At 40.5% G+C, this 22,366-nt stretch overlaps 1 protein-coding gene and 1 long non-coding RNA gene across 2 annotated transcripts; one reads left to right on the top strand and one right to left on the bottom strand.

Annotated features, from left to right (window-relative positions):
• Positions 1–144: 144 nt before the first annotated feature.
• Positions 145–21,626, bottom strand: Ten-m (teneurin transmembrane protein Ten-m). The gene is made up of 12 exons (XM_086913133.1): positions 19,909–21,626; positions 18,531–18,820; positions 17,966–18,212; positions 17,155–17,529; positions 16,081–16,416; positions 15,366–15,573; positions 13,804–13,830; positions 12,015–12,231; positions 10,537–11,372; positions 8,126–10,431; positions 7,229–7,982; positions 145–6,980 (listed from the first exon to the last, which is right to left on the bottom strand). Exons 1-12 carry the CDS (start codon positions 21,620–21,622, stop codon positions 5,492–5,494), a joined length of 8,799 nt encoding a protein of 2,932 aa, XP_086769259.1. The 5' UTR covers positions 21,623–21,626; the 3' UTR covers positions 145–5,491.
• On the top strand, positions 11,277–19,285 carry LOC147656711 (uncharacterized). The gene is made up of 5 exons (XR_015293604.1): positions 11,277–11,522; positions 11,884–17,560; positions 17,653–17,738; positions 17,942–18,406; positions 18,488–19,285. It is a non-coding gene; the product is annotated as an uncharacterized LOC147656711 (long non-coding RNA).
• Positions 21,627–22,366: the final 740 nt, after the last annotated feature.

Raw genomic sequence — 22,366 nt, 5'->3', positions numbered from 1 at the left:
GAGAGAGAGAAACAATATGGGTGACAAAGGATGTGAAACAATCGGTTTTGACAGAATTGGCTGTTGATGGGGAGTTCAGACGCCACGAATACGATGGGATCGAAAGGATGGGTTAAAGGGCAGACAATCACAAACACGGGGAAATTTTATAGATATATTTATTGAGTACTTAGCGTGTAAGAGTATAGAATATATGTTACCTTATCAATTAAATATCATTACATGGTAATCATTATATAATGATGTAGTCTTTAAAATAAACCTCGCGCGGACAGACTACGCGTGTTGTGTATGTGTTTTCTTATTTTCTTTTGTGTTGTCGAAGAGATATATTTACATAATGATCGCAATAATTAATATGTACAATTCTTCACGAAAGGACAAAACGGAAAAAGTTACAGAAAAAAACGGACGAACTGCAATCAGCGCCCGTAAAACGCGGCTCGATAAAAAGGCGTCCCATGGAACCTTCCTTCTTTTAATTGTATTTATCCATATTTCGCGCTCGCCAATTACGAATCATGAAGGAAGGAATCATTGTTGCTTTTAATTCATTTTTTCTTTTTTGTTTTGTCTTCTTTTCTTTCTTTCTTTTTTTTTTTTCACTTCGTTTCTAAATCAATCGTTTTCTCGAAAGATACGAAAGTACGTATAAAGAGCACTATTGTTCGAAATTGATTGTTCTTTTTTTTTTTTTTTTTCCGTGGATGATGTGCCTCTTTGTGTAAAAAATTATCGCTACATTGATATTTTGCGGAGATTTTAAATAAATCGTCAATATCGATGTCGCGTATGTCTGATTCGCTTGATTCGCCGATTTTTTTATTTCGTATTTTTTTTATGAGCAATAGAAAAAGCATCGTCATTTCGATTACCGTTTTACGGAAACACGCTAACCGTCGAGATTCCTTCACAGTAATCGATAATGTCAAATTAAAAAAGAAAGAGAAAAAAAATATATATATATATAGAAATATAACGTATCGAATTGTTCTATCAACGACGATGTGCAGTTTCATACATGCATATGTACAAGAAGACACGTAAAAATCGATCATTGTTTCTACGTGTCACGTGGAACAAAAAAAAAAAGAGGAAAAACACAACGAGACACCGATCACGAACAAATATTTTCTCTCGGCCGTTTATTATGGCGACGCGAAGTCTTCGAGAAAGAATTCGTTCGCTGTAAATGAAGAATAAAAGAAACTATATAAAAACGCGCACGAATTTCCCTTCAGCTATCATTTAACATAACTCGGTTTATATATTAATTTACTATAATAGCTCTCGCTCATTTTTTCTCACTCACTCACTGCACTCACTTCGTCACACGAACGCTTCTCTTTTTTCATCTTACACACTTTCTCGCTCGTTCCTATCTCTCCCTCTCTTTCTCTCATCAGTCATATTAGATCTTTTTTTCTTTTAAAGACATACACGATAGTTACGAAGTATTGCTTTCTTTTAGTCGCGTGCCGATCGCGGTGCGCCTTCCAACCGAGTCACAGCGGACGGTTACCCGTCGACGGCGAAGATTCGTGTCGAGCGTAACAATAATTAATTTCGCACTTTGCCACGGAATAGAGCTTCCGCGAGAATTTTGCGATCTCTCTGTAAAAATTGGGAAGGTTCATTTTCAACGATAAAATCGAATCAAATCAAATTGAAAAGATTCTCGAGATTCAGGACAAATTTTCTAATTATATATATAATATAATTATTATAATATATAATATTTAAAAAAAAATTAACGTGTTAATTTCTAGAAGCATAATTCTCACGGCGCTGTTTCGCTCAAGGTGACCATGCGCTAAGCGTAAAGTTAACTCGAGTACGCAGGACCCTTTTTAAACGTATCATATTTCCGTTTCTTCTTTCTCTTATTCTCTTTCCCCTATTATTTCGCGCACAAACGAATACACATAGAAACGTGTCTTTTTCCCTTTCGTGGTATCTGTCGGCTCCCTCACGATTTCGAGAGCTTACACAAACCACTTGGATTGCATGCCGAGTATCTAAAACGCTATTACATTGCGAATGACAGGTAACGGCGAGTTAACGGACAAATCAGACAGGCGTCGTTTGATGAATACGTGTCTCTCTTTAAATATCGTACAATATTCTCGAGAGGAAAATGATCGTCAAGATGTACAATGAAAAACGATAAAAAAAAAAAAAAAAAAAAAAATAAGAATTTTTGTTACGCGAAAAGAGAACCGATGTTGATCGTGATGTGTGGTGAGAGTCAAGCCCGGAGTTGCTTATGGCTCAATGCTAAAGGACTTCGAAAAGTAGGAATGAATGTAAAAACCCGTGTTAAAGTTACGATATATAAGGTTTATGTATCGAGGAAATATCGAAAAACAGTGGATCACAGACTGATATGCCTCGTGTTACCCCGGGCTTCATCTCATCAATCGAATTCGAGAATGAAAAAAAGATCGCGATAACGATCTATCGACGTACAAAAACGGAGACAATTCGATGAACGGAAATGGAATTGTCGCCGTATTTCGAAAAACGAAACGGGAGCGAAAACGGTTCGTTGAAAATGTTTTGAGTTTCGGACGCGACGATCGATAATCGTTAAGCGATAAACAAAAGAATCGTTTTATAAATTCGGAAACGCACGTCGTTTAACCATCACTTTCCGTTACTTCGTAGAAAAATGCATTGTTCTTAGAACGTGGACGCGAATCTACTATACTTGCGTGGGTTTGCGACACACTGGCTATACACAACGGATATGTACAGCGGCTTTTTTATCAATTTTTTTTTCATTTATTGTTTAAGGTTCACCTAGCACACAAGTCTTAATACCGTTTTACTAAAATCCCTCGTTTAACTCGTCTAGTGTACGTTTACTTTGTTAATTATGATTATGTATGTTTTTTTTTTTTTGCTTTAAATTCATCCGTACAACTACCTGGAACACAACGTGGTTGAGCGACGTGGCTCGCACGTTGGCTCGCTATTTCTCTATTTTACGTTTATTTATACGTACGTATTATATCGCATCGTCTCATTCTCTCATTTCTTAGCTTTACTTTCTATGTCAATTTTTTGTTACTCTCTTTTTTTCTCTCCTCTCCTCCCTTTATATTTTGTCTCGTACCAAAACCATAGAGCTTGACTTCTAAATTTTTATTTACGTCTTTTTTTATTATTTTTTTTTTCTCTTTAATTACTTCATTTTTACTCAATACCGATAAACACCGATGAATTCAGTTTATACTCTTATGATAGAGAGGAGGTTTTTTTTTTTTTTTTTTTTTCTTAAAGAGGTTCTCATATCCCGATGAGGCGCAGGGTTGATTTCCACGGGACGATCCCATAGACACACGGTTACATAGGACATCTTTGACGACACAATTCAAAAAATAATTTTTCATTTTTAGTAGAAAGATAGGCGGGGTATTTCCGTACAATAGTATATTATATTATATCGTATTAATATTATTTCTTTTATTAGTTATTACTATTATCAGTATTAATATTATCATATCATTATTACTATCATTATTATGTTATTATTATTACTTATATCGTTATCATTATCATTAATATTATTGTTATTATTATTATTATTATTATTATTATTATTATCATTATCATATTATTATTATTATTCCACCTGGACATTATTACTTTGATCTCGTCATGACATTTTTTTTTTTTTTGCTCATCTATTGCTCGTCCCGTTACATCACGTTGTCATTGCTACCAGATCACGCGAAGTATTGACACGAGGCATAAAATACACGATAACAAATTCCACGCCGAATTATTATAACTTTAGTATGACACGCAAACGTTTTCATATCTATCAAATCTATTTACACGTTTTCCCTTTCATTTTTAACGATAATATAATCGATAGTTCCAATTTTATTTTTTCGATTCAAAAAAATCGAATGTGATGACTTATTTTTTTTTTTTTTTTTTTTTTTACCGATCCTTCCAGGCGGATGTGTTTTACGGATACGTATCTTTTTTGCATTCCTTTGCGTGGATCACATGTATAAATCTATTAATCCAATTTCAATTCGATATACTTTTGTCTTTTTCTTCTTAAAGAAAAATTACCATATTTCAAATTTTCTTAAAAAAGAAAAAAATGTACTGCTTGATCAATTTGTCTATATATCTTTTCCTATATATAGTGAGTATAGGTGTCTCGCGTGTTGTTCGTATATATTGTGTATATTTTTCGTGTGTATGTCGCGTGTTCGGTACATACACATGCGCGCGTTCATTTCGCGAGTCGCGTGTCATGTAGTATACATATATAAAAGCATTATCGACAGTTTCCACTTAAGTTTACCGGTTTTAATCGTGCATATATATACATATACATTTATATGTATATGTATATGTATATATATTATATATATATTATCTACACATTACGATAGTAGCTATATTTACAATCGCACATCTCGCACTAGCACACCACTTGCGTCATGTTAAAAATATCTGTTGTATATTTGTGTCGACGTATCTCTTTTTTTTTTTTTTGTTTCTTTTGCATTTATCATTTTATTTCGTTCGTTCGCATGTTCCGCGACGATTTATAGGCGATATCGCGAAAGTATCATAGTCTGCATAAATATAATCCCTTTCTATAAGAACGAAAACGCCCCGGATACGTCGGGATCGAAGCGTCCCGTTCGTGCCTACGTGCACGTCTCATTAGACCCTGTTGCATGAATACACCAAGCTCCGGATCGATCGATCACTCTGAAAGAACAGGAGTATCCTCTCTCCTCTCTCTTTCACGCACTCGCCCTCTATTTTCTTCCTCTTTATTTCGTATGTTCTTTCTTTTTTATCTCAAATTTCATTATTCACGGACGGCACCTTGAACGTTCATGCACTTACTTCAATGTCTTAACACATCGTCAATTGCGAATAAGTATCATTTTCTTTGATTATGAATATAAACTAATCACCATATAACAAGCTTTTTCTTTTTCTTTTTTTTCTCGTGACTAGCTCAATCTTCTTGACGGACCACGATTTTTCCACGAACGTATATACATATATGTACTGTCACCGAACGAACATCTTCGATCGTGCTGTCGACAAAAAACAATTATGAACACGATTGAATCACAAGCAACGCTATTATGGCACACCGAACGGGATTTGCTACACACAAAAAAAAAAAACGGACAGCATCACCACACGATTCTCAAACGGTTGATCGAAAGAATACATTTCTATTATTTTCATTCTTTGTCCACCATCTTGATCACGAGTGCGGTAAGAGAACAGAGAGAACGATCGGGGAGAAAAGAGGTTAGACGGCACGTATACGCTATCTTGACGAACCTTTCCCTTTTTTTTTTTATAATCGGCTCGGTGGAACGAACGTTAGTCTTGTCTCTCTTCATTGTTCTTTCGGTATGTTTGTCCGCGGCGCGATTCACGTAGGTGCATGAATCAAGTCCCAAATAGCGTTACGATCCCGCGTCACATCCTCGAATCACGAGTCATGTCTGTGAATCCTATTACGCCTGTTCCCACTCTTCCGTCGTTTTCTTTTTGTATCTCTGGTGAACGCTACGTTGCCAGGATCATCCGCTAATTGCGGATATCTGTGTACACTGTGAATATCGACACCTTCGTAACCGCTTACCGTACCTCGACTAATTAGTTCATCCTTTTCTTCTTTCGACCAATCACCTCTACCTTGGAAACCAGCCATTACGAGCTGTTTCTCAATCTCCCAAGCTCTTTCCACTGCTCTTTTGTGAGCGTGTTTCAATATCCTATGCCTTTCTTGTTCAGGATCCGCTCCGTATTTAATCACGACAGCAGCGTCCGGATTGTGTAACCTTAATTCTTTCCAAGTACCAGAGCCATGTTCTGTAGTTTCGTGAGTAGAAACGTTGAACATTCCACCTAGACGACGAAGTTCTTCCATATCGTCACGAATCTTCAACGCGTTGTCCTTTACAAAATAGAACACATCCTGGTCGTGGACGCTAAAATGCAACGGCAGGAAATACGAGTTGTTGAACACAGATGTCACTACATCCTGGACGACACTATTCACTCCATCTACTACACTAACGAGTGCTCGTCCACCGACGCGAGACACTAGTATGCCTTCTCCAAATACAGCACGACGGTGGGCTACGCGAGGAAGAAGGTTTCTCGTCTTTGGTTCTAATTTGAGTAACGGTTTGGGGACGAATCCTAAATCGGAAAATTTTTCGTGTACACGATTGACGATGCACTGTAAACCTGACATAACACCAAAGTCTGGCGTCAATTGTGGCGACGTGACCATAGCACTAGGTTGGTACACCATTTGTTTCATGTATTCGGAACCTAACATCGCGGAAATATCGTAGCCATAAAGTTTCAACCAACTATTTAAATCGGTCATGTATTCGACGTTCTGTTTAAAATTGATGGGATCGTTGTTACGGAAGCGATAGATGAAAATGTCCGTTGGAGTGGTGAGCTCGTTTGCCATTTGTTCCCACGCAGGTGTCATCCATTGTCCAACAGTCGGATCGTATAGTCTCTTATTTAAGTAGACTAATTTTGTATTCGGATCGAGAAGACCACCGTGGAAATCGATAGGAAGATAGAAATCTGGATTGGTATCTTTGATTATCTTTCCAAATGGTGTACGTCTCATTTCCTTGATCAGATTTCCATTGGTGTCGAACAGCGCCAGAGGGGAGCCATTTTGATCAGTTGCCACGTAGAACCTTTGCTCAGACGTTTCTACCGTCATGAGAAAATTGCGGGAATCGTAGAGGAATCGGAATGTTTTCGAGGACTTCGGGAAGTGAATGTGTGTGATCAGATCCGGTGTTTTCGGATTCGCGTAGAAAAATTGCGTGATATTTTCCCGATCATCATTCCAGGCTACTAATCGACCACGATCATCATAGAAATACCATATCTGGAATTTCTTGTGCTCTGATGCGTGAATCAACTGGCCACGTGAGTTGTATCTGTACAAAAAATATAATAATTATTGATTATTTTAAAGATAACAATAACAAAAACGAATTTTATATCATATTGATCATTAATAAATGACGATAATTTATGTGTTAGCAAAAATGAAATTTTCGACATTTTCACAATATTTTTTCGACACATTGACAATATTTTTTTCATGAATTAGTCTTTCTTCCGAATATGAAACGTATTCAAAGATAATTATGCTCGCTTAAAAATAAATAATTCTCAAACAAACCTGTACTTGTGCTCTCCTCGAATAACGACGAAGCCCCGTCCATCGTAAGAATTAAATTCGACATCGCCATATTGAACAACACGATCCCCGCTATCATATCCCAATGCAATTTTTTCATTATGTTCCGTGACACCTATCACGTTACCATTTTCGTCATACGCGTATTGCCAATTATTTTCCGTATCTGCTACTTCCAGCACATGTCCATCAGCATTGTACGTTATCTTCTCCATCTTGGTCCATTCCTTCTTTTCCATGGCATCTTTTCCAATAGAGAGTTTTCTCATTTTTATACGATTTCGATTATCATATTCAAGTTCCATACGGAACACGTCCAACGATCGAATGTTCATTAAAACTGCCTTAACTCGACCATGTTCATCGTAATCAGTGACAGTGAAGAATTGTTTGCTACTATCTTGCATTACAGATCTGTTGAACAGATTTCTGTATATTCTGAGATCTCCCACGCCTTCTAATATTCCAAGGTTTTGATTGTATTTTAATCGTAATTGAGGAAGCTGTTTGCCATTGATATCAACCTCGATACCCGATATTCGAGCGTTACCGTCGTATTGGTAGCGGTAACGCGCGTTATCCAAACCACTCTTACTACCGAATTTAATCTTCTCATCTTTGACAATTCCTGCATGATATTTATATTCGATACGCATTTCGAAATTTGGTTCATTGATATCGATACTATGGACTAGACTTGTGGTTTCTTGATAGGTGTAGTGTATCGAAGATAATCCTGTACAAATATATTTAATATTTGATAAATTTAAATTCGAACGCGAGATTCTATAAATTTTCTACACTATCTATATTTTACACATAAAAAAATTGAAAAAAAAAAAAATATACAAATTATTTTAGATAATTGACATCACTTACCAGCAAGAGTGGTCTCCAGTTTTCCAGTATGATCATAAACGTAAGCAACCTTGCCGCTTTGATGAGGATACACCTTCGCCAAAATCTGTCCATCGTCGTTGTACAAAATTTCGTACGGATGCCTGTTCATTGGTGAGTAATATTGATATTTGTAAAATCCTAAAGAAGTTTGCAACGAGAAGGCGTGAATGTGGCCTCTTGGGGTAGTTAACGATTGCAATGCCCCAGCTTCATCGTATTGCAATAAATAATCGCTTCCTCTTGGCGTGGTTACTTTCAGCGGAAGACTACTGAACATATCCTTGAACGCGTACACCATCGATGTGCCATCGCTGTATTTGATTTCGTACAATCTTCCAGCCCTGTCGAAACCATAGGTTTCGCTGATGTCTCCCCAAGTCCAACTAGTTAATCTACTAAACCGATCATACTCGAGTTCTACACCGGAGAAGATACCATTTCTCGGCCCCCATTTAACAGGTCTTGCCGTTTTATCGTAAGTGACGTTTAGAAACTCTATATCCTCCATGAACACAGCCACGCTATTAGTCTCCCTATCGTATTCGAGAGATAGTAGAACATCTCCATTGACGCGAAGCTTTCTACCAACTTGGGCCACGGACTTCGAATTACCTCTATTCTTGTTACCTTGAAGTTTCCGCAGGAAGTATCGCCATTCGAATCTATTTGCCAAATCTCCAGCGATTTCCGTTTTCTGTTTAGCAGGTACTGGATAACTCTCGCCCAATAGCGGCTCGATTTCGGCCAACACGGAATACGGTAAGGTATCGGTGCTGACTGTATGAGCCCATGGCGTGACCTGACCCACAGAACCATCAGGGAGCACCGTTGTTCTCTGTTCAGCTTCTCCAATTTTCGTCACAACGGAAGATCCTTTGATCAGCATCGAGATAGGTTTTCTATTATTCTGTCCCACCTTCACCACTGCACCTTTCAAACTCAGATCAAAGGTCAAACTGATCACCTTCCCCGTTGGCGTGACCGCAGTGGTAAGTCTGCCAAATTCGTCATAATTATAGACGTAACTCCTTCCCGTACTATCCAATTTTGTTTTCAGCAAACCAGTCGGTCCATGGTAATCGAACGTGACGTTATAATTATCCGGAGTGCTTAGTTCGTGCAACATTTTCATCCTGGACATCCTGAGTCTGCACTTCTGCCCTTTCGTATTCTCGATGGAATTCACTTGACTACTGTAGTCCCTTAACAAGAACACTTTGTTACCAGCTGCATCCGTGACCGTACTGAGTTTCCCGTTGCTGGTGTTGACATTGTACGTGAACTGGTAAACAGCTTCGCCGGTGAGAATGTTTTTAGTAGCCACGTGTTGGCCGAATCTGTTGAATACGTAAATCTCTTGGGTATCCGGTGAGTAAATTTCATATTCCCTTGCACCGCTTGCGTCTGGAATGCTCGCCATTACAGATCGAATCCTGTAGTTCGCTTGGTCACCAATATGAACAACACCGTCAGGAGATACAGCTACCGCGGATATCGTGTTGAATTTGGAGGTGGACGCGAGGTAGTGGTCAGCTTCGAAACAATCGCAACCACGTTCCAAGCAATTGCACTTCGATTCCGCCCCTGCGTATGGTGAGATCTTGCCATCTGTACCGATCACTCTCACGCGATTAATTCTTTGAGAATCACTTTCCGCGATATACAAATTTCCAGATGGGCCGAACGCGATACTCTGAGGCATCACGAGGGTCGCGTGCGTCGCGAGTTCCGTGTCGAACGAGGAAGACGGGGATGCACAGTGAAGTGGGCGTCCAGCAACAACTTTGACACGACCGTCTGGAGCGAGTTGAAGTACCATGTGATCGTCGATCATATGCAACGAGTTGTCCAGAGGATTGATCGCTAATTCCGTAGGCCAACGAAGATGAACTTCTTCCACGTTTAGGGTACCCTCGCAAGGGATGGGTTTCCAATGCGATTTGTGCATGTGATTGCCGATCACGGTAGTGATGATACCATCCCTGTCTACCATTCTGATGTTAGTTCCGTCCGCGAAATACAACACGTTGTCGGCGGATACAGCCACTCCTTTCGGATAGGCCAGTTTGGCATCTCTAGCGAGAGCACCGTCTCCGCAATGGGCTTCGTCACCAGGAAGACAGCGTTCTCCGGATCCAACCACCGTTTCCCAGTTGTGATCGGGGTCGGAATAATCGTTGGTATCACGGACTCGGATAATTTGATGGGATTCCGGGTCGGAAATGTAGAGGGAACCGTCCAATGGGCTGAGAGCTATGTGATAACGGTAAGAGACTCTCGTTGCGCTGAAAGAGAAAATATCGATTTGGTAAAATAAGACAATATTTGGATTATCATTGAAGTAATGCAAAATTTCATGAAAATATGTCAACATTCAACAGGAAGCTTACTTGAGTCTGACAACAGTCCTAACAGTGCCATCGACGAGGATCTTTCTCACAAGATTAAAATCACCGACAAAAATGGAACCATCCGGAGCAGTAGCGAGAGCAACGGGCGCAAGAAGTCGTTGTTTGGAAGCTTGCCCGTCGCAATCGTAACAATCCAATGGCCTTTGATGTCCATCTCCCATAGTCGTCAGAATAACCCTGGGTTTCTGTTTCAGATAGATATTCGAACCGTCTCCTTTTTGCAATATACCCTCATGGAAATTATATCTATGATGAATATCCAAATTCCATCCGCCAACTTCGGAAATGGACATGTCGTGACCGCTAAGTTTCGTCGTCTGCACGTCCCAGATGATGTCTTTGCAGTCGTTGTACTCGTATCCCACTTTCACCATAGCCGTGGTGACACCGTAAACGCGTTGCCTGTAGACGTTCAATCGATTCCACGCGTAAGTGAATTTTATCACCGGATCCGCCTCGAACGTTTTCTCGAATAGGATACCCTCGATTGTAATTCTCAAATGGATTAGATTTAGAGTCGGCGGTATGACTTCCGGTGTCAATTGCAATTGTATCGTGGATAGATAGCCGGCTGCTCTGGAGCTGTGGTAAACAAGATTCAATCCTGTGCCAGGTATTTGCAGGCTTTCTTGTATGACTTGGGACTCGGCCAAAATGGCGCTCTTGTCGGGACAGGCACCTTGGAAACCGTGCTTCCACGTCGCCAGAACCACTGGCTTCATCAGATCGTAATCATGAGCCGCGCACGCGTGTGGAACGTGGTTAGGTTGCTTTTCTTCAGCGGTGCTCATCACGATTTTGTCGATAATTACGACCTTTGAGAAAGGATAATATTCATGTTAGACCCGTCGTTAAAGATTATTCATTCCAAGAGTACGTAAATTCTTGTTTCACAAGTTTCGTTTAATGTCATGGTCGATTCACTTACGTCAAATATAGTGGACGAAGGACATCAAAGTATTTAAGTATGTAAATTACTAGTTATTTTTAGTAGTTAAGAAATAATCCTAAGGTTGGAAATAATCTTTATCTCGAAAGTATATATAAATCGCGTGCGTCACGTATAAATCATTTCGTCCCACGAATATAGGTGTAATATTATACAAGTACGTTTATTTATAAATTTATTTTCCATATTATATTTCGTATAAATGAAAAAGATTTACACATAGAAAAACAACCAGTTTCAGATTTTTATTCTTTTCAATTATTGGAGATGCAAAAATTCTTTTGACAAAATTAATATCACCTCAGATAGATACGTATATATTAATTACGTATATCCAATAATATTATACATTTAAATAAATATTATGTCTGTTCTAGGTCAAATCGATCAAATTCATCGAGCTATTTTTAAACAAGAGGAGAGAAGAAATACTTTGATCATCCTTCTTCTTTTCCATATTGATTTACGTATCTTCCATAATTAAATTAATTATGGAACACGTCTATACCTCGTTCCATGGGACGAAAACTATGTGGCTCTGCGGCTTAAAGGGCGATCTGCCGAACTGGAGAGTGACCGCACCACCACCGTTCACTAGGAGATCGAACCAGCCGTCGTCTCTCGTCAGGGTGAAGCCTTCCAGGGGTGTGCTGGTACTGACTCGCACTCCCATCAGACCGGTGCCAAGATGCGTGACAACGCGACCACGGACAACGGCCGATCGGCTGTCAGGAAACAATAACGTTAACGATCCAATGGCTGTCAGGTCGGTCGCGTCAACTAACGTGATTACTTTTTTCCACTGTGCACCGTGGCACACTAACAACAAAGCAACTGTTACTGTCTAATCTAATTTCAATCTACGACAGTATTACTTCGTTCGTATTTCGTCTTGCAGTGTTCTTAAGTAATTATTTCTGGGAACGAAGATGTACCGTTATTTGTTTAATGCTCGCGCGAAATTGAATTAACTTTAGAACGATAAATATCGAGTTTTTTTATATGATAAATACTCGGTCTATTTATGCTTCTATTGTATGTACTTCTTCGTTCTTTTAATTGGTACTCCGTGCGTATTATACGTAATTATATATATTGGAAACAAACTCGAATACGCGGGATGATAATTCAGTCAACGCGATTTCTGTCTTCTGTCAACGTTGCTCTTCAGTGCTAAAGAGGTGGTTAATAATCTGGAAAATGTTTATTGTTTATTTCTTTTTCCTCTTTTTTTGATCTTGCACCATCAATCAGTGCTGTTTCAAAATTCTATTCTAATATTCTTTTTTTACTTATCAAATTTTGAATTGTAGAGTTCAAGATAAATTCAAGATAAATTCATATGTCATATTCATACATAACTTACTTACCATTGAAAAATTGAATTTACATTAAAGATCGACCTCTCTCGAGGAAAATAAATAATGAGAAATAAAGCTATATAAAACTCTAATAATTTCTATCCCGTATACACCACCGAAATAAACTTTTATTCTCTTCTTATAGGATAAAAGGGTAGAAAAATATTTTTATCTTTCACCTTTCGTTTTCATCTTTTCAGATAAAAAAAATATAGATATATATTTTTTATTTTCTCTATTGAAAACTTATGCCCTCATCGATGCCCTCATTGGCACTGAAGAAGCATCGGTCGAGGTCGGGTTGATAGTAAATACATATATATACATACACATGTAACACGAATAACACAAAGTCAGAAGCTTAACTTAAAAGGCACGAAAGACAACGTAGGAATAATAAGGTAACCAAACCATGCAACGAGAAAGAGATTCGAACACTGATGAGAAGGAGACAAGAGGGTTGGTGTTTGTGAGCTTTCTTTTTTTCTTTTTTTTTTTTTTTTTTTTTTTTCTCAATTTTCTATGATCAATCGCACGCCACGTCGCAACACATTCGAGAAAAAGAGATTCTCTTCTTCGTTTGTCGACACTTGTCGATTGTTACGATTAAGCGTCGACAAATCGAAAATGAAAACACTCGAAATTGAATTGGAAGCGCGCGTGCGACCTCATTCGGATGCAGGAATAGTATATATTACGTAGTTATGTATTACACACGATACCAAATGCACGAAAATATCGTCAAACAGCATATCAGCAGATAATTCAACCGCTTATACTCTACAAAACTTGCAATCGGTTTCTTTCTTTTTTTCTTTCCTTTTTTTATTATTATTTTTTTTTTTTTTACTCTTTTCTTTTTTCCTCTTTCTTTTATTTTTATTTTTTTTTTTTTTTTACTCTTTCTTCTCTTGATCGACGAAATGGCTTTCTTACCTTGTGTTGAAGTGATTCCAGAACATACTGAACGGGCAGCACGGATAAAACAGAGCCGAGTTAAAAATGATGTGATTAAAGGCAAAAAATTAGATGGAAGAGAAGAGATAGAGAGAAGAAAGTAAGAGTTAGAGAATAGAGAAAGGAGATAGATTAGTAGATAAACGCGGGATCATATTGTTAGAAGGATAAAAAGTAGGATGGGAAGTGGGGGATAGATCGTGTAAGAAGGATTGTAAAAAATCTTGGAAAGAAATTTAGATAGAAATTCTTAGGAATCGTATCGATAATTATCCCCTCTTTGATCGAAGGCGTAAAGCTCGAGGCTTGAACATGGAGTCACACATTCACGCAAGCTCCACTCGGACGGACACGAGAGAGAGAGAGAGTATGTATAAATGGAGCGAGAGAGAGAGAGAGAGAGAGAGAGAGAGAGAGAGAGAGAGAGAGAGAGAGAGAGAGAGAGAGAGAGAGAGAGAGAGAGAGAGAGAGAGAGAGAGAGAGGCTGTCGATCATACGATCGATCGGTTCGATGATGATCGAGAGAATAGCGATAAAAGACGAGAAAGAAGAGAAGAGGTAATAGAATGATGAGCGATGAGATATAGCGAAGAGAGAAAGATTGAGAGAGAGAGGGGGGGGGCGGGGGCGGGGATTTCAGTGCAGGGCACACGCTCGCGCACACGTACGTACAAACATATGTATAAAACTTTTGGGATGTGATTTCACACGGGTCACAACAACGCAGAGAATATATCATATATATCTATGTATAACGTCTTCGTGTTTCTTGTATAATATGATATAAACGTGTGTCCACGGACGAGAATAAATATGTATGTAATGTATAATATATATATATATATATATATATATAAAAAAAGATAGAGAGCAGGATGCACGTGTCTTGGCTTGTTCGAGGCAGCTAAAGGTTATTAAAGGGGGCCCCAGGATTTCTTTTCATATTTTAACCAGCCACCAGGGGTCGTTTTAGGGCTGTCGTGATTGATTCGTTCGCGAAAACGAATCTGACTTGTACATTCGCTTCGCTTTCACTTAATAATCTTTAGTCGTCCCGCAAGACGTGCATTCTTTTCACACGTATATACACCATTTGTTAAACATCGCGTTGCGCACGAAGAGTTTGGAGGAAAGAACAATTTCAACAAATTGTTGTAAGCTTGAAACACGAGAAAAACGTTATTGCGTTAAAAAAAAAAAAAAAAAAAAAAAAAGAAATCGTGAAATTATTATATTGTATTATTTCTTCATCAAGCTCTTCGTATATAAAATGTATATTTTTTATCGTGTTATGCCGAGCGTATTTGAACACACGTGAAAAAAAGGAAAATTGCACGAAACATGAAAGTCGGGACGGACGAAAGAAACGACGGATGGACGGACACGTTCAAGTCGACGAAATTACGTTTTTCCACGAATAATGTTACAAACGCAATTGTGTAATTTTATCGTCGTTAATTAGAAGAGTCGTTTAATAAAGACGCGTTGGACGAAGGAGAGAGAGCTAACACGTGAGACGTGCTCGCAATCGTTTAACTCACCTCTCGTTGAAGGTCTCCTGGCGAGCGTAGTTCTGCAGGCTGCCCTCGTCGATTAAAAATTTCATCCTCTCGAAGAAGGAAGCGGTGATGGCCGGCGGCTGCTTTCGCAGAAGTATATCGATCGGCTTCGGTGCTGACACGCAAAGCTGGCTGCTACGGCATATATGATTCGAGCAACATTCCGGATCCGCGCAATCGATGAGACCGTCTGGAAGGCACATTATGATGCGCAATTAGAAAAGCTCGTGATTCGCATTCGTGATACGAGTATATCGAATCGCGTTCGATGGATTAATCACGTTTGAATAAAATCGTCGGATTCTTTGTTACAGATTTATAACCGTGCTTGATGATCCAAATGGATGACACGAACCGCGCCCATCTCGTTCAAAGGGTAATACGAAAATGAAACATGAAGATGGAGTTCATCCCGCAAATCATACAACTTCGTTACTTTGATTTGAAGAGAGGTACGATAAAAGAATTTTGCGACAAATGGATCATGCTATATTAAAAAATGTACGAGTTGTACTATAATATACTAATTGAACAAAATCTTTTAATTTAGATTATTATTATTATTAATCGTGATGGTGAAAATATAAATTTGCATAAACGCATCCACATCTGCTATACAATAACGGTAGTATTTTTAAAATTATTTTTCTTTAACATTCGCAAAATTACAAATCCTTCTTCTCCACTTGTTTTATACCTTTGTCGTTGTCTCTTCCGTCATTGCAGTTCTGCTCGAGGAGCACGTTGCAATCTTTGCCATCCCAACCATCGTAACACCTGCACTCCCACTGGCCATCGTTGCTGACTCTGCATTGTCCGTGCCCGGAACAGGAATTTGGGCAACCTTCCATGGTGCAGTGTTTTCCGTTCCAACCGGTCACGCACAAGCAAGTGCCGTTCTTACATTGGCCGTGTTCGTTGCATCGTGGATCGCATTGCTTCAAATTGCACAGCTCGCCTGACCATCCGGGCAAACAGTCGCAAGCGTTGTCCACGCAATGCCCGTGGGGGCCGCAATCCAAATCGCATAACTCTGGAAATCGGCAAGGGAAATTACGATTTATATTTCAAGTTTCTGCGGGGTTCTATTGTTATTTGAGAAACGTTAGTGTACGCAAGCAAACGCAAGAAGCCAGGGGGGACAACGATTGTTGGTTTTTTGAAGATGGATTTAAATTAGTGAAACGTTGGGGACGAATCGACGACTATTGGCAAAGGGTGAAAAAGAAAAGAGAAAAACGATTTGAAGAGAAGAATGAACGATTCGATACGTATAGAATGGATAATTTTATAGATGTAATACACCTGGAAACATAAGAATCGATTAATCGAGATGGAATAAGAAATCTTGAATTTTTGTTGTAAAGTTATGACACGATTTAGCCAGAATTATTTGTAAAAGAGAATTATCTCTACGAATATCGTCAGATTAGACGTTAATAATTCTTTCTCTAACATCATTAATCAAGAGAATAATGCAATTCTAACGAATGATCCTCACCATGAGTGTTAAAATAACAAATTCTTCCATCGTGATTTGATGCTCAATACGTTTTACGATTTCATGTATTTTAAATGAAAGTCGAAGTATCTTCAATTGTTCTCTGTATCTCAATTTCGATTAATAAAACCAACTCGAGTAATGATTAAGAATCATTAAGATAACGAGATCTGCAAAGTATCTTATCGTGTCACCAACTTCAAAGAGAATTCATCAACAGCCTCTCTTAATTTTTTCGAAACAATTTAACACGCGACTGATATTCTTTACCTTTCGAGCAGTCATCTCCAGACCACATGGGCTCGCACAGGCACGTCTGAGTTTCAAGATCAAAGTTCCCGTGTCCGCTACAGTCGGGCAGGCACTGCAACGCTTCCTTGTCCATTTGGCTGCAATCCGCTCCTTTCCACCCTTTCTTACAAATGCAGGTGCCCTCCGCGCAGAAACCATGGCCGGAGCAAGTCGGATGGGGGCAGTCCACTTCCTCGCAATACTTCCCTTTGTAGCCACGTACGCAATTGCATTTTCCATTGGTGCAATGCCCGTGTCCGTTACAATCAGGCACTTCGCATTCGTCGTGTCGGAGAGAACATTCCTTCCCCTTCCACCCAGGATTGCATTGGCATTCCCCGTTTATGTACTCGCCTGTCGTCACAAAATGTAATAATACGTTAAGGTAACAAGCTGGTAATGAGATGATATATCACTCTCTGTTAAATATTAACACGAGCCATTTAGAAGTTGGAACTGATCTGATTCAATTTTTAGGAAAATTTATATTCAAGTTGTATGCAATTAATAACGGATCATCAGTGATCGATGGAATCGAAGTTTCTTTCATTAAAAAGAGATTGGTATGAAATTTTATTTAAAAAAAGGTTATTTCGATCCCCGCTATATCTATATAATCAAAATGGTACAGGATTACAATAGATAACCCATTTTATTTTTCTAGAAAAATAAAATGATCGATCGAATATATTTAAAGATTTTGAGATGTAGATTCTCGTTCCAGAAATAACGCTTATACTTTTTTCACCATTCGTCTTTTTTCCAGGAGAATTATCATTTTATTACTCACCACGTTGGCTGCAGAGAACTGGGCACACGCTCTCGCTGCAATCTTCGCCACCGAAACCAGGGTTACATTGGCAATGACCCAGCAAACATTCGCCCTTCCCGCTGCAACCGTTCGGACAATTGTGCGTCATGTCCTCCGCGATTATAGCTATGAACGACACCTCCTGAGGATCTCCGTCGTCGTTGTACAACGAAAGGAACCAATGGCCAGGTTCCATGTAGTGCGTCACTTCCTTCTTGATCGATGGCTGGACGAGAGAAATCAACAACTTATCTTAACAACTCCTACTTACTTTTTACCAAATCTCTTCGTTGCTCTACGTGTCGAAGATGAAGGGGAAAAAAAAAATAAAATAAAGAGAAAAGAAAAGAAAAGAAAATTCAATCCTCAATAAATCGATCGATAAAAGATTTTATCGCTCCTCTCATCGCGATAAAAAAGGTGAGAAAGTAAGTAATAAAAAATAAATTGTGTTTAAAAGAGCGATAAAAAGAACGCTATATAGATCGTTGTTTACTGTAGAGAGAAGAAAAAAAAAAAATAAAAATGGGGCAGTGGCACATACAATAACACTAACATGGGACGCCCTTGTGGTTCTGGCCTTGAAACCACTCAACACTTCCAGGAGATCGTACTGCGTGTGCGTAGGAAGCGCGTTTCTTCTCGCGTAGACACCGATGCTCGCTCCACGGGGAATGTTGTAGTCGAACCGCACGTACGCGGCTTCCGACTGATAGAATTGCATGTTCCAGTAGCTGTAAGGCGGTATCTCTTTGCTCAGCTTCTGTCCCAGCCCTACTTGGGCGAATGTGGTCCCGTCAGGTGGGAAAGATCTGGCTGGGAATGTTCTCGCACCTGGATAACGTTAGACAGGGGGGACGTGAGCTTGGACGACGTGTTTCACTTTCACGAGAAATCAGTTTTCCGTCGGATTCCGTTTATTCGAAATAACACGGACGCGAGAGAATATTTAAAAAAATCTCGTTTAAATCGAAGAAGTAATTATTGGCAAAATGATTCAGAAAGACACTATTTTTGGGTCTTATCATATATACAACCCGTCGGAAAACTGATTATATATTGCTTGTGTATAAAGCACAAAAGGTATGTAAAAAATTTGCATGGCTTTTTTATACTTAGCTAGGCTTGCGCGGCTCAGCGAACCTCGAGTAGTATACAATCCTATTATTATTTCTTACTTCGGCTAAACTCTAATCGTATTAAACAGTGTAGTCACATTCTCGTGAGAACCAATCGGTTTTTTAATCGAGGAAAAAAAAAAAAAAATAAAAAGAAATGAATAAAAGAATCCAAACAAAATTGGTTCTTGCACGATGATTTTTCGATGAATTTTCATCACCTTCCTCTATATATATATATATATATATATATATATATATATATATATATATATATAAGCGTAATAATACTATATTGTTTTCCCTCTTTTCCTTTTCCCTTATTCTTTCGCAACAATTTCGTGCGAGAGAATTGATTAGAGAAAAATACCTCGGTTATATGTACAGTTGCGTACACACCACGATGCACCACACCAGTACCATATTACAATATTGCACAAAACTTTTCTACCGTGTAACCACTACAACCGTTATCAACGTTTAAACACGCCAGGCAAGTTCGAGCGCGATAAGTAAGAAATACCTCGCGAACAGCTACGTGTGTTGTTTTATTCAAGCTGAGAGAGAGAAAGAAGCTCGCATCAGCGTAACAGCGAGATGTGAATAGCAAAGAGAGAAAAAGTGTCGAAAAATAGAGAGAGCAGCATAGAAAAGATTACAGCGATAGAATTAACAATAATGATAATAATAATAATAATAATAATAAAAGTGAGAAGCTGAAGCAAGACACGATATAATAAAAAAGAAGAAGAAGAATAAAAATAGGCAAACAATTTTAGAAAACAATCGTAAACGGGGCCTCACCTTCCAGGATCAGTATAGTGGGTTCTGGGGGCAAGGGTGTTGTCCCAGAACACCCTGACACGCCGCCGCCCGACTCGGCTGTCTCGTAATTCGAGGTTGTCCACTCAATGGTACTGCTATTCCCCTCACTGCCCGAGAAATAATCGTGCTGGCTACTCGTCTCACCCTTTACCTCCTCCTCCTCCTCCTCCAAACTCCCCGAGCTCGCTCTCCCCTCCTCCCTCCTTTCCACCTGCCTCGAACTGTTTCGATGGAACTCGTCCGCGGATTCGCTCCTTTGTTGCAACTCCTCCTGCTGATCGAACCTCGTCTCGTCAACGGCCGAAAAGTTGTCCCACTCGTCGGACGACGATCCCATGCACGGGCAGGAGCACTCGCACTCGCCCCCGGCCCACATAGGGGGCGGCGGCGAGGAAGGCGGCTGCGGCGGCGGGGGCAATCGATTCTCGTCCCCCCCCGCACCGGGCCTCGCCATCTTTCCGCTCTCCTCCGACGGTTCGCTCGCCTCTTCCTCCTCGCCGTCCACCACCTCGCCGCCGCCCGTCGGCACCGAGACGGAGAGGACGTAGAGCGGCCTGGAGGCCGCCGGGTCCCCGGAGGCGATCGTGATGTTGACGAGCACCCGGTGCGGCGACGGGGTCGGGGGTCGCGATCGGTCGACCGGCACCTCGACGATCTTCACCTGGTGGATCGAGGGCGATTCAGACTCGACCGAGGCCTCCTCGAACTTCCTCTCGAATTCTCGCAGAAACTCCTCGTCGCTCTCCTCCCTGGTGATCACCCGGAGGTCGCCGATCGAACGGCGTGGCACGTCGTTCGTCTTTACCTCGAACGAGCCCTCATCGTTGGATCTCGTCTCGTTCTCGTGATTCAGTTTCACGAACTCCACCTCGTCCTGCCCGTTGTAGTTATAAATCGGCAGAGGGTAGTCCCGCTGCAGCTCCTCCGACTTCTCCTCGCCTTTCGGCCAACCGTCGGCCGTCGACTCGCTCGAGGACTCCTCACGGGGCAGCTCCCGCGTCTCCTTCACCACCCCCGAAAAATCCTCGCTCTTCCAAGCTGCTCCAGCGTCTACGTGCTCGCCAGATACTACTAGCGCGGGTGCCAGACTCGCATCATCCTCCCTACTACTTACTCGGCTCGAGGGGTGATCGGTGGTGCCCTCTTCCGCCACGCCGTCCTCTTCCACCGATCCGACTTCCAAACTACTAGCAGCGTAAGCCCCAGGGACGCCACTTTCGCTGGTTTGTTGGACAACTACGTTCGGATCCGTGCTCGAATCGGCGATAATCGAGTCGATCGGATCCACGGACGAGGGTGGTTCTTGCTCGTCGTTGGACGAGAAAACGGGGAACGAAGAAGAAGAAGAAGAAGAAGAAGAAGAAGAAGAAGAAGGATCGGTGGAGGAGTCAACAGAGGAGGAGGAAGGATCGTGCGAAGAGACGTCAAGCAAGAGATACGTCGAAGAAGAAGAAGAAGAAGAAGACGACGACGACGACGACGACGAGGACGGCGAGGACGTCGGGGAGGAGTTCGGTTCCGCATGCTCGTTATCATGCACAACAACCACACCGCGTGGACGTTCGTCCGTGAACCGTGCGGCCATCCTCGTCGGGGGAGGAGGCTCGTCGCTTTGTTCACGGGACGGGACAGTTTGGTGCAACGCATGCTGGTTATACGTGTCCCTACGCTTACGGTAGGCGTGCTCTAACATGCTAGCCGACGCTTTAATACTACCTCCAGAGGAAGCCTGTTGCCGTGCTCGGCCGCTCGACTGCGAGGAGGACGCGGCCGCCGACGAGGAGGTCTTGTTCCCGTCCTGGGACAACGGTTTCGTGTCCGTGCTCTCGCTCACCAGTACCGCGCACGCTTTCGTGCCCTGGTACGATCGGTTCACTATGCTCGACACTGGAAACATTCAATTTCCCTCTTTTTCTCAAGATCTTCTCGAAGTTGTTGATTTTTATAATATGGTTTTATATAATCCTTCGCAATCGAGGTAACGAGAGGAGAGTAATTGTATTGTGCATTAAGTAAATGAAATAATAAGAATGTAGAAGGCGACACACGAGTGCAAAGGGTTAAATTTAATTTCGCGCTCTCCTTTTTTTTTTTTTTAAGATTTTCTGCTTGTTCAAATAGTTGATTTTTATAATATGGTTTATACAATCCTTTCACAATCGAGGTAGCAAGAGTCCTTAGAATGTAATTGCATTACACGTATATATTTGCGTTAGAAAATAAAATAAAATGTATAGGATAGGCGACCGTACGAGGACACGCGAAGGATTAAATTTAAAGCGATCGAATGTTTCAGATCTCGTGGTTTATTGTTATTATTCATTTTTAAAAAGCGATGCGAACACGCGACGGAAATAATAATATTTCGAGGGTAATATTTTAAAAGCCGATATTGCCCCGACTGCTCCCATATCAATTTTTTTCAAATTCTTCTCAA

Source organism: Apis florea, unplaced genomic scaffold, assembly GCF_048593485.1.
Source record: "Apis florea isolate Af1SG1 unplaced genomic scaffold, ASM4859348v1 contig_3496_pilon, whole genome shotgun sequence".
Classification (NCBI taxonomy): domain Eukaryota; kingdom Metazoa; phylum Arthropoda; class Insecta; order Hymenoptera; family Apidae; genus Apis; species Apis florea.
Note: the sequence above shows the minus strand (reverse complement) of the source record. Positions and strands in the feature narration are given on the sequence as shown.

Excerpts from the sequence above, each read along its gene's own strand:
- Ten-m (XM_086913133.1), bottom strand. The coding sequence starts at position 21,622 with ATGTTAGAGCACGCCTACCGTAAGCGTAGGGACACGTATAACCAGCAT. Across the intron at positions 18,213-18,530 it reads CGTCCCATGTTAGTGTTATT|CCATCGATCAAGAAGGAAGT; the intron begins GTATGTGCCACT and ends TCTCTCGTCCAG. Across the intron at positions 16,417-17,154 it reads TGGAGATGACTGCTCGAAAG|AGTTATGCGATTTGGATTGC; the intron begins GTAAAGAATATC and ends GCCGATTTCCAG.